Source organism: Pseudozyma hubeiensis (assembly GCF_000403515.1).
Source record: "Pseudozyma hubeiensis SY62 DNA, scaffold: PHS56, whole genome shotgun sequence".
Lineage (NCBI taxonomy): Eukaryota > Fungi > Basidiomycota > Ustilaginomycetes > Ustilaginales > Ustilaginaceae > Pseudozyma > Pseudozyma hubeiensis.
Window position 1 is genome coordinate 25,297 of NW_012133838.1, and position 11,451 is coordinate 36,747.

At 56.0% G+C, this 11,451-nt stretch overlaps 6 protein-coding genes across 6 annotated transcripts; 2 read left to right on the top strand and 4 right to left on the bottom strand.

Annotated features, from left to right (window-relative positions):
* Positions 1-175: 175 nt before the first annotated feature.
* Positions 176-1,272, bottom strand: PHSY_005860 (oligosaccharyl transferase delta subunit; the record flags this gene model as incomplete). Its single annotated transcript, XM_012336465.1, has 2 exons — positions 176-745; positions 841-1,272. 2 exons carry the CDS (start codon positions 1,270-1,272, stop codon positions 176-178), a joined length of 1,002 nt encoding a protein of 333 aa, XP_012191855.1.
* Positions 1,273-1,386: 114 nt separating this feature from the next.
* PHSY_005861 (hypothetical protein) lies at positions 1,387-1,681 on the bottom strand (the record flags this gene model as incomplete). The annotated part of the gene is made up of 2 exons (XM_012336466.1): positions 1,387-1,437; positions 1,532-1,681. 2 exons carry the CDS (start codon positions 1,679-1,681, stop codon positions 1,387-1,389), a joined length of 201 nt encoding a protein of 66 aa, XP_012191856.1.
* Positions 1,682-1,783: 102 nt separating this feature from the next.
* On the top strand, positions 1,784-2,241 carry PHSY_005862 (likely cytosolic ribosomal protein S20; the record flags this gene model as incomplete). The annotated part of the gene is made up of 2 exons (XM_012336467.1): positions 1,784-1,892; positions 1,982-2,241. 2 exons carry the CDS (start codon positions 1,784-1,786, stop codon positions 2,239-2,241), a joined length of 369 nt encoding a protein of 122 aa, XP_012191857.1.
* A 351-nt stretch (positions 2,242-2,592) lies between these two features.
* PHSY_005863 (hypothetical protein) lies at positions 2,593-6,087 on the bottom strand (the record flags this gene model as incomplete). Its single annotated transcript, XM_012336468.1, has 1 exon — positions 2,593-6,087. One exon carries the CDS (start codon positions 6,085-6,087, stop codon positions 2,593-2,595), a length of 3,495 nt encoding a protein of 1,164 aa, XP_012191858.1.
* A 196-nt stretch (positions 6,088-6,283) lies between these two features.
* On the bottom strand, positions 6,284-6,679 carry PHSY_005864 (mitochondrial cytochrome b2; the record flags this gene model as incomplete). Its single annotated transcript, XM_012336469.1, has 1 exon — positions 6,284-6,679. The coding sequence occupies one exon, from the start codon at positions 6,677-6,679 to the stop codon at positions 6,284-6,286; it is 396 nt and encodes a 131-aa protein (XP_012191859.1).
* Positions 6,680-7,485: 806 nt separating this feature from the next.
* Positions 7,486-9,699, top strand: PHSY_005865 (acetolactate synthase catalytic subunit; the record flags this gene model as incomplete). Its single annotated transcript, XM_012336470.1, has 1 exon — positions 7,486-9,699. The coding sequence occupies one exon, from the start codon at positions 7,486-7,488 to the stop codon at positions 9,697-9,699; it is 2,214 nt and encodes a 737-aa protein (XP_012191860.1).
* Positions 9,700-11,451: the final 1,752 nt, after the last annotated feature.

An 11,451-nucleotide genomic window follows, 5' to 3' on the forward strand; every position in this document is an offset into this window, starting at 1 on the left:
CTTCAACTCGTATACGACCGCAGACACAATCGCACTAAACTCAAACCATAAAGATATAGAGAGCCGTTTTCAACCCCGGACTGTATTTTGTAGTGTCGTCAGTGCATTGTATCGATGCTCGACGTGTCGAAGTGACGTAGGGAGAGCATCTTGACGTGAGACCCCAACAAGGGCACTACGACGACACTGCAAGCCTCTTCTTCCTGAGCTCCACCAACGCGCTCCTCCCCACAACCACAGTCACCAGGCCTGCACCCAACAACAGCGGCAGCATCTGGAACAGCGTCAAGCCGATCCAGTACCTCACCGCTAGAGCCTCCAATCCCGCCAACGCTGCAAACAGCACCAGCGCCTTGGAAGATGGCGACTGGATCTCAGGCTTGATGACACCGAGCGCGGCGATCAGGAAGAGCCACGGGACAGCCGCTGTGATGAGCGAGGCGAGACCGCTGATCTTGGTGCTGGGCATGGTTTCGGTGGGAGGGATACCGAACGTGTGCTTGTGCTCGGGAAGCCCGTGGAAGCCCTGTTCGATCTCAGCCTTTTCGCGAGCAGAGAGTGAGGAGGATGCCGAGGCGATGGCGGCGTCCACCAAGCTCGACGGAGGGATGAGCGAGAGGAGAGGGAGCGAGAGAGGCGAGTAGGCGCCTTCGGGAGCCGAGTTGGTGGGAAAGTTGGCAATCAGGATGGAGAGTGTCAACGGGGATGGGGCTCGAAGAAGCGACGCAGGGATCCTGTCCATTCTCTGTTCAGAGCCATCGAGCAGAACCAAGAATGTGTCAGTCATGATCGATACGAAGGAAAGGGCGTGTCGCTGTATCAAATGCGCCCAAAACTTACCAAGTTCCAAGTGACTTTTCCAGTGCTCGGTTTGACTGCGACCGGCCAAGCATGTGATGCACTTTCGTCCTGCTCCGATGCGAGTACGATGAAAGCCTGATGAGGCACATGCTCCTTTCCGAGCGCCGATCCATCCTTGGCAACCTTCTTGCCCGTCGCTTCTTCCACGCTCAAGCTGAAACCAAGTCGGATCACATCATCGTTCTCCAGCTGTGTCGGAGCGGCAAGGCTGAAGGGCGATGTGTTCTTCGAGTAGTCCGCATGTGTCGAGAATTCCTTCGAGAGACGAGATGAGCCGTCGACGGTGGAGAGAGCGAGCTTGCCCGAGTTGAGAACGTATCTGAGCTTGGGTTCCGAGAGTGCCGCGTTAGCGCGGAGCACGACCAGCAACGAGAGGAAGACGGCCGCAAAGGCGACAGCTATTGAGCGCATGTTGTTCGTGCGGATCTGAGGCCGTTCGGGAAGAAGACAGCTGGTGTGGAGATGGATAGGAAGCTGTCTGTAGATCCAGAAGGTCGTCGTTGATTTCGGCGATGGCGCGTGCGCTCAGCGCAACAGCAGCAGCAGCAGAAGCAGCAACACTCGCCGACTGCCAGCCTGGAAGGCAAACAAACGCCAATTCTTCTTGCCGGCATCGCCTATTTTCAGATCGGTCACAATTTCAGCCCATTGTCCCGATTTTGACATTTACCCGATTCTGACGGAAAGCTGCTGCGGCAAGTTCGAATTTTCCGATTGGCTGGCTGCTCGAGTGCTCGAGTGAGAGCGCGTCTGCTGTTGCAAATTTCGGCCCCGAGCTGTTTGCCTTGGAATTTTGTTCTTCCGCCATCCGATCCAGCATCCTTTCTTCTCCTCCTCATACTACTCTTTCTAGTATACCTTGGTCACCGCTGGTTTTCATCTTTTTCACTCTCAACAAACCCCTCTTCTACACTTTTACAAGATGAGCTACGTCGCCAAGGACAAGGATGTCGATGCTTCGGCCCCTGCTGCCAAGATCCACAAGATCCGCATCACCCTCACTTCGCGCAACGTCAAGAACCTCGAGAAGGGTAAGCTTTCACCATCTCAAACGACATCCCATTTTCATTCTCACTGACATCGATACCACCTTTTCAATTCCGTTTGACTCCTACTTCAGTCTGCTCTGACCTTGTGAACCGATCCAAGGACAAGCAGCTCCGCGTCAAGGGCCCCGTTCGTCTCCCTACCAAGGTGCTTACCCACACCACCCGCAAGTCGCCCTGTGGTGAGGGTTCCAAGACCTGGGACCACTTCGAGATGCGCATCCACAAGCGTCTCATCGACCTTCACTCGCCCTCCGAGATCGTCAAGCAGATCACCTCGATCTCGCTCGAGCCCGGTGTCGAGGTCGAGGTCACCATCCTCTCCTCCAACTAAAGTTCTTCCTTTCAGTTGACACGACTGAAGGATCGACTTTGAAGAGGTTGTGGATGAGACGTGACGCTTCGTCTACATTTGTTTCAAGCGTTGTTGTGCCAAAAGGGTGCGTTCAGGTGGCAGGATGGCAGATACGTCTTTACTGTGCGCAGTCTGCCGTTCCGTCATTGTTCAACGATCGCCCCACTGATCCCCTGTCATCATGGGTATTACGAAATATCACGACACTCCTTTCATCTCTCTTCAACTTTGCAACGTCCGCGTGTTGTGTGTATGTGTGCCATTGAGTAGAAGCTCTGAGATTATGCGTGTTGTCTGATTACTACTGTCGACAAACTGAACGAACAGCGACTACTTTTTCTTCTTCTTGTTCTTCTTCTTCTTCTTGGCCGCACCGCTACTGGGTGTTGCTTCAGGATTCGGCGTTGTAGGCGTGGCTGGCGTATTGGTTCCACTGCCGTCTCCGTCGCCGTTATCTTCGGCATCGTCGGCATCGTCTTCGCCTTCGTCTGCAGGGTCTTCCCCAACGGCTTCGGTGGCATCGGGTGAGGAGGTAGACTGCTCCTTGTCCTCTGTCGTCGCCGACACCGCGGCATTCGCTGTTGAATCACCGTGTTCCTCCCCATTCTTCGTCGTCGTCGTCTCATCGGATGTGTTGGCAGGTACAGCCACAGCAGTAGGTGCAGCGTCGATGCTTTCCTCAGCAGCCGCGACCTCCTCCTTTGGCTTCTGTGAAGCGGCAGCGGCTGCAGCAGCTCGATCGCGTTCCTCTTTGCGTAGACGCAGCTTTTCGGCCAAACTGAACTTCTTTGGCGCTGCAGCAGAAGGTGCGGGTTGGGCGTTCTTATCGAGCGCTTCTTCCTTTGCTTCGCTCGTCCGGGAACGGTCAGTGTCGTCGTTTGCTGGCTGCTGTGTCGGCTCTGCTGCGTTTCCGATCCCGACGGCGGATACTTTAAATCCAGCCTTGGTGGATGGAACGTCATCAGCAGCGTTCGCCACGGCGACATCTTCGGCTGCGACATGGGCTGCTTCTTCAGATTCTTGCTGCGCTTTTGCTGCCTCCTCGGCTTTTGACTTGGCCTCTTCTTCGGTTTTGACTTTGGCCTCCTCTTCAGCTTTGAGTCGCGCCGCTTCCTCGGCCTTTGCAGCTTCCGCTGCAGCCGCAGCCGCAGCCTCAGCTTTAGCTTGTGCTTTGAGTTTTGTTTGCTCTTCCTCTTCCGCTTTGAGCTTTGCTTCCTCTTCGGCTTTGAGCCGCGCTTGCTCTTCAGCTTTGAGTCTCGCTTCCTCCTCAGCTTTGAGCCTCGCTTCCTCCTCGGCCTTCAGCTGTGCTTCCTCTTCAGCTTTCAATCTGGCTGCTTCTCTTGCTTCGGCTTCATCTTTTGCCTTTGCTTCGGCCTCGGCTTTGAGTCTCGCCTCTTCTTCAGCTTTGACGCGAGCTTCTTCCTCTGCCTTGAGTCGGGCTTCTTCTTGAAGTCGTGCTTCCTCCTTGAGGCGCGCCTCTTCGGCTTTCAGCCTTGCTTCTTCTTCAGCTTTCAGCCTTGCTTCTTCTTCAGCTTTCAGCCTTGCTTCTTCTTCAGCTTTCAGTCTGGCTTCCTCTTCCGACTTTAATCTTGCCTCTTCCTCCGCTTTCCTTCTTTGTTCCTCCTCCTCCTTCTCACGTTTGGCCCGTTCCTCAGCCTCGACACGAGCCCTCTCCTCAGCTTCGGCCTTCTCTCGAGCCAGATCCTCATTTACCTTCTTTTTCTTGCTCGCCGCATTTTGCCGTCTTTGCTTGTTCGATTCGACAATCCTTGTTCGTGTCTCGCCGATCCAATCCTTCGCTTCCGCCCACGCAATATCTACCTCACCCTTGGCATCCACTTCGGTATCGTAGATCTGCGAGGCGATAACGTTTCGCGTCCAATCGACGACAGAATGTTGCCACATCTCGAGCACTTTGATCAAGATGACGCTCTCGCGATCGCGAACCAGCTGCGTCTGCAACTCTCGTTTCTCTTCCTGATCGAGATGTTGCAAAAGACTTTGCGCTTCCCCATCGCTCAACAGTCTTTCCGCCGCTACCGTATCAGCATCCACACGGGTGATAGCCTCGGAAACCTCGGACAGCAAACGTCGCGAAAGACGCGCAAAGTGTTGATCGAATAGCCGCAGGAGAAGCGGTGCGAGAGCAGTCGGTGCAAACACCTGCAATGCGTTGATCCACTCCAGTAGACGGTTGAGCAGTTTCCCGAGTGGAGGGTAGTCGACGAGCTCGATGTTTGGCCGTGAAAAGTCGTCGTACGACGTGGGATCGGTGGTAGATACTTGGAAGAGGTTCTCCAATGCGGAGGCGGGCAGTTGAGATGATAAAAGCCATTGAGAAGGCAAAGTTGCGTCGCTGGTTTTCAAGTTCTGGTCGAACAGCGCGTGGGATGGTGAGAAGGCTTGATCGAGCGACCGGGTGAGAGCGTCGAGCCAGGTAGCTTCGATGGTGCTCAGTGACTGTATCGATGAGTCTGAAGAGGCGTTGCTAGACGGGGCACAGAGGAGCGTTCCAAAATCGAATCCGAATCGTGTCAAGGATGCCGAAGCGTAGCTGAGCTGGGTATGGACGTTGGCGAACAGTTCGGCGAGCGTCTCGAGACTCGAGAGGGAGGCAGAGTGTCCAGAAGACGATGCTTGAGTCGCTTGTACGGAAGCAACGAGCTGGGTGGAGATGGTATCGCGCAGTCGCTCGAAGCCCGATGTGGCAAAGGAGGAGATAAGATAGGCGGGCGTGACCATGTCTGATGTCGTTGCATCATCAGCGTGATGTGGAGTGCCTTGTGGATCGGTGTCGACAAAGAGCGCAAAGGCCATACTCAAGGTGTCGGTCATCTCTTCGCGCCATAGGTCGATGTATCTTCGCAGGAACGTCTGGCTGGACGAGGAGGAAGAAGAGCCCATGGCATCCAGCGCTGAGTGGAAAGAGCGGATTCTTGACTTGAGGAAAGCGAGGCACAGCTGAGCCTCGCTCATGCTCAGATGGGGAACACTGTGGTGCTGTTGGAGCGTGTGCCAATCTGCCAGGCGCGGAAGCGCCCTCTCGAAATGGGTAAGTCTGCGAAGGACGCCAGTGGATTTGAGAGCAGCAGGTAGCTTGAGGCCAGGCTTGGAGAAGCTCGAGATGAGATCGGTCTTCATGACGGCGAGATGTGATAAAGTCTCGATGAGCAAAGAAAGGTAGGTGTTGCGCTGTTCGCTTGGCTTGTTGACGTTGGACAAAGAATGGCCATCTGCTGAACCGATACTGCCATGTGAGGCAGATGACTCAAGCAGCCCAGCGAGATACTCTGCAAGCTGGATTGCATCCGAGTGATGACCCGACCTTACGCAGGTGAGCACGAGAGGAGGTATTTCGAGAAGGTCGGAGAGGTGACCGCGCTCGTACTGATCGACGACATTCTGGACACGCTCTCGCTCGGCCAGCACTGGTTTGCTAGCAGATGCGAACGCTTCGGTGGCCTCTTGTAATTGGGGCAAGGTATGGACTATGAGATCCTCGAGGCGATTTGCAAACGTGGTGAGAGAAGGTGCAAACTGCTGCTCAGCTTGGTGTATGTGGATGAAGGCATCGGTCTGGGAGATGCAAAGTTGCGAAAGCTGCCGATGAAGGGCTTCGGATTTTGTTTGAAGCTGCTGCGGCTGAGTTCGAAGGTCGACCAGGCTGAAGTTGGAAAGCGAGCGGATGTAAGAGGCGACCTGCTTGTCTGAAAGCGCTTCCGCCGACAAGGATGATTCGGCGGTGGGAGCGGCATTGTGAATAAGCGCGGTCAGCGAATTCGGCGCTGCCGAGTCTGACGCTGAAGCGCTCGCTGTATTCGGCATGATGCCGATACTCCGTTGTAGGATCGAGTGAGCGAACGGTGATGTGGAATGAGCACTTGGCAAGGAAGCCTGTGCACGGTCGCGACCGAAGAAAGTGTTGGCCCGACTTCCGAACCTCTCTTGAACCTGAGACCCTTTCTCGCAACGACGCACGCGCGCCTCAAGCCGGCCGGTAACTGGTCAGCTTGGTTTTTGTCTATCCGGCAAAGGTGCGTTTTGATTTGACCGGTGCTTGCTTTGCATTGCATGCCTGACTGACGGTCTGAGCAGACAGGGTCGACTGACATGCATCAGGAGCCAATGAGACCTCCGGCGAACCAAACACACAGAGCAGCAGATAAGCCTGCATGATGCCTGCCATTCCTGTAACCAATCGGATACGGAACCAGCCATCTAGTCGACGACTGTGTTGCTGTTCGGTGTGCACTGGTTGGGCAGGCAGCTCATCTTGCGTCCATTCACACTCGCATAGTCGCATCCCATCACAACTTGCTCTTCTCTTCCTTCGTATCCGAGGCGAGCGTTGTCGGCGCCACCCTTTGGTTTCGGAGGACGCCAGCTGACTTTTATGTCTACAAGAGGTGTACGTCATCGTCACAGTGTGGGTCTACCGAACAAGGCAACGTATTGACGTTGATGTGAGCTGAGGAGGACCATAGACAGGACTGCAAGAGAGAGCTAGCTCCGCTCGCGGGTTCTTCCAAGCGCGGGGTAAACGTCGAGGTCGAGCCTCGGGAACAAGCAGGCCAGCCAGCCAGCGTTCGTTCGAGTCATTTTCGGGCAATTTGGTTGGAATCGCAGCCAGCACTAACGATGCTCACTGTTTTGTTCTTGATGTGGGGCAGCTGAAGCGAGGGCGAAAGCGGGCACTTTCGGTTAGATCTGATATTCATTTGTACTGGCTATATTCCCAATTCGAATACAAGATGGCTTGCCAATTAAATATCAATTCGATTCTGGCTAAAACACGCAGTGGCAAAGCGCAAGGGAAAAAGCACAAGCGGCTGAAAGGCGAGGTAAGGCGAGGCGAGGTCGAGGCCGGGATGAATATTTTCAAGGGTCAAACACCGCGAGAGAAGAAGAATCAGTCAAGTCAGTCATTTGACCGAGTCACCGCTTTGGCAGCTCGAGCGAGTTATTCCTGCAACGCCGCTCATTGGCGCTTGAATGCCTATAACCTCGCGCCCTTCAACAGCTCCTTTCACTTCTCTACTCTCTCTCCACCATCCCAAGCACCTACATCGACGCCGCTGGACTCTTCTCCCTTTGGATCACTCACAATTCACACTCCACCGTGGCCACCACATCTCAAGCATCTCGGACGTCTAGGACCGCACCACCACACATTAGAAAAGGCACCTGCTCCACGCAACCGCCACCCTCCAAAACAGGCTCATCATGACGAGCTTTGCCGTGCAGTTTGCACGCCAGCAGAGGCACGCCTTCCAGGCCGCTTCCAAGCTTTCGGCCGCTTCCACATCCAGCATCGCCGCCACCGCCGCTGCTTCCACATCCTACGCTTCCACCACACCAAGTGCCGCGAGAGCCTTCTCCACCGCGAGGAACAACCTTCCCCGCTCCGCACAGCTCGCAAGATCTCAGCGCTCCCAGATTGCCCTCTCAAGACACATCTCCACAAATCAGCCCAAGGAGCAGGCCGCTGCTGCCGCTCAGACCTCGGCCAGCGTCCGTCCCGAACCCTCACCTGCCTTCCAGCAGTCTCCTCAAAATATCGCCCCTCTCGCTTCGAGATATGACGCCAACGCTCTCGATGAGTCGTTTGTCGGTCTCTCGGGTGGTGCCATCTTCCATGAGATGATGCTCAGGCACGATGTCAAGCATGTCTTTGGCTACCCAGGTGGTGCTATCCTCCCCGTCTTCGACGCCATCTACAACTCAAAGCACTTTGACTTTGTGCTTCCACGAAGGGAGGACGGTGCCGGTCACATGGCCGAAGGATACGCTCGTGTCACCGGCAAGCCCGGTGTCATCCTCGTCACCTCTGGTCCTGGTGCCACCAACGTCATCACACCCATGCAGGACGCCATGAGCGACGGCACTCCCCTCGTCGTCTTCTGTGGTCAGGTGGCAACCTCTGCTATCGGCTCGGATGCCTTCCAGGAGGCTGACGTCGTCGGCATCTCGCGATCCTGCACAAAATGGAACGTCATGGTCAAGGACATTGCCGAGCTCCCTCGCCGCATCAACGAAGCCTTCAAGATCGCCACTTCGGGTCGCCCCGGTCCCGTCCTGGTCGACCTGCCCAAGGACGTCACTGCCGGTATCCTCCGCCAGGCCATCCCTTACAGCCAGACGCAGCCCAACATGATCACCAACCTGCCGAGCCGACAGGTTGCACGCAACCGTCGCGGCGCCACCTTCCAGCAGAGCACCAACCTGCGCTCCTCGGAACAGGACATCCTCACCTCCGAGCTGCACGAAGCTGCGCGCCTCATCGGCATCGCAAAGCGACCCGTCATCTACGCCGGTCAGGGTATCCTCTCGTCTCCCGAAGGTCCCAAGCTGCTTGCCAAGCTCGCCAAGGAGCACAACATCCCCGTCACCACCACGCTCCAGGGTCTCGGTGCGTTCGACGAGCTGGATCCTCTCAGTCTGCACATGCTCGGCATGCACGGTTCGGCGTACGCCAACCTGGCCATGCAGGACGCCGATCTTATCATCGCCCTCGGTGCTCGATTCGACGACCGTGTCACGGGCAAGATCGACAAGTTCGCTCCGCACGCCCGAGCAGCTGCCATGGAGAACCGTGGCGGTATCATCCACTTTGAGGTGATGCCAAAGAACATCAACAAGGTGGTGCAGGCCACCTGCGCCATCGAAGGCGATGTTGTCACCAACCTCGGCAAGCTCATGCCGTTCCTCGAGAGCAACGCGCCCGACAGGAGCGAGTGGCACGAGCTCATCAAGTCGTGGAAGGAGGCCTACCCCTTCACCTACGAGCCGTCCAAGCAGGGCGAGCTCATGAAGCCCCAAGAGGTCATTGAGGCTCTCGACGCTGCCGTTGCCGACCAGAAGGACAATGTCATCATCTCCACCGGTGTCGGACAGCACCAGATGTGGGCTGCTCAGCACTACCGCTGGCGCCACCCTCGCACCTGGGTATCCTCCGGTGGTCTCGGAACCATGGGATTCGGTCTCCCCTCTGCCATCGGTGCTAAAGTCGCCGCACCTGAAAAGATCGTCGTCGACATTGACGGCGACGCCTCGTTCTCCATGACCGCCATGGAGCTCGCCACCGCGGCACAGTACAACATCGGCACCAAGGTGCTGGTGCTCAACAACGAGTTCCAGGGAATGGTGGTGCAGTGGCAAGATCTCTTCTACGAGAAGCGCTACTCTCACACCGAGATGCACAACCCTGACTTTGTCAAGCTTGCCGAGAGCATGGGCGTCAAGGCGATCCGTTGCGACAACATCGAAGATCTGCCGGCCAAGATGAAGGAGTTCATCGAGTACGATAACAACAAGCCGGTGCTGTTCGAGGCGAGGATCACCAAGAACGAGCATGTCTATCCCTTCTGCCCGGCCAACGCGGGGCTGCATGAGCTCATTGTTCACCCTAGTCTCAAGCCTGTTCCTAAGAGAGGGTAGTTGTAGTTATTTATGATGGTGTTGGTTTTTGTTATTGTTATACGAAGTGTTTCTGCATTCACGTTTGATTGTGTGTGAATGTTTGCGAGAACAGTGATGCGTGATGGGTAGTGAGAGCTGGTGTGAGGTTGCAAGCGCGGAAATCGGCGATTTGAGAAAGCAACACACAGACCAAATTTACCACGCATTCGGTCAAAGCAAAGGCGCATTGCCTTGTCTCTTTCCATCTACCCCACATCATCCATCCTACAACATCGCTCGAGGTTTTCAGCGCAACGACCGCGTCAAACACGATTCAGCGGGACAAGGGGCGACTGAAAGACAAGCGTAGCACAGCAGAGAACTCGAGGGAGCGCGGCAAGCCTCAGTGAAAGAGGTGCTGAACTTCTGTCAAGGGACAGGTCTCCCCTGGATTGTAGCTCGAGTGGTTCGGGAAGGATGCCACTTTGAACGCTCCCAGCATCGTCAAGAAACGACACTGTCGGCGCTTTCCAGCGAGGTCCACGTCAGACATCGCATTCTGCTACATCTATTCGGCTCCTCCACCATCCGCTCTCTCTCGCAATCATGTCTGCAGCAGCGTCCTCTTCCTCCTCCCCCTCTGGCTCACGGGCGTCACTCGACGACTCTGCCACTACCATCGCCACCGCATCAAATGGCAAAACTTCCTCCCCGCACTCTGACGATGAAGACACCTGGACCCCCATCTCGACCATGTCCTCCGACGAGATCCGCACCGAACTCGCCCGCGTTCGGGAAGAACGCGACACCTTCGAATCGCAATACCGCTCGCTCCTTTCCAAACTCACCACCATGCGTGCCACACTAGGCGATCGATTACGACAAGACGCGGAGGAGCTGGATCGTCGGGAAGGGCAGATCGAGGTGCTCACTGCCAAAGTTTCCGAGTTGGAATCGAGTTGCAGTACGTTGCGCGAGGAACTGGTTGCGTCACATTCCGAGACGGATCGGTTGTCAACGGAAGTCGACACGTTGCGGAAAGGTTTAGCTGCTAAAGAAGAAGAATTGAGCAAGTCAGAAGGCAAGAATGGAGGGACAGTGGGGAGGCTGGAGAGGGAGAGGGAGCTGCACGAGTTGGTGGAGAGGATCAAACTCGATTCGAGCAACTGGCAGACCAGTGCGCTGGAAGAAACCGCCAAACGTCAATCCCTCGAGACGCAGCTGCAATCGCTTTCGCAGGAACTCGAGCTGGCACGGTCGTCCGAACAGCACCACCGTGCTGTCGCCGAACGCGAATCCTCGTCCGCAGCGAACCTGTCTCGTGTCTTGGCAGAGTTTCAATCCACCCAAGACGCAGAACTCTCCCGCACGCTGCTCGACAGTCAAACGCAGATATCCACCCTCACTTCTTCCCTCGAAGAGTACCGTGTACGTGCGGAAACCGCCGAATCTCAACTCACGTCTTCGGCTTCGCTCGCATCGCAGGCCGAAACACTACAGTCCCAAGTCCGGGAGAAGAACCTTCTGATCGGAAAACTGCGGCACGAAGCGGTGATCCTCAACGAACACCTCACCGAAGCACTGCGTAGGCTCCGAAACGATCAGAGCGATACTTCGGTGGATCGGCGGTTGGTGACGAATTTGCTGTTGAAGTTTTTGGATACACCGCGGACGGATGGGAAGCGGTGGGAGATGCTGAGTTTGATAGGCGGGGTGTTGGGTTGGGGTGAGGAGGAGAGGGAGATGGCGGGGTTGCAGAGAGGCACGGCGGCGGGGGGAGGAGGGGGGAGG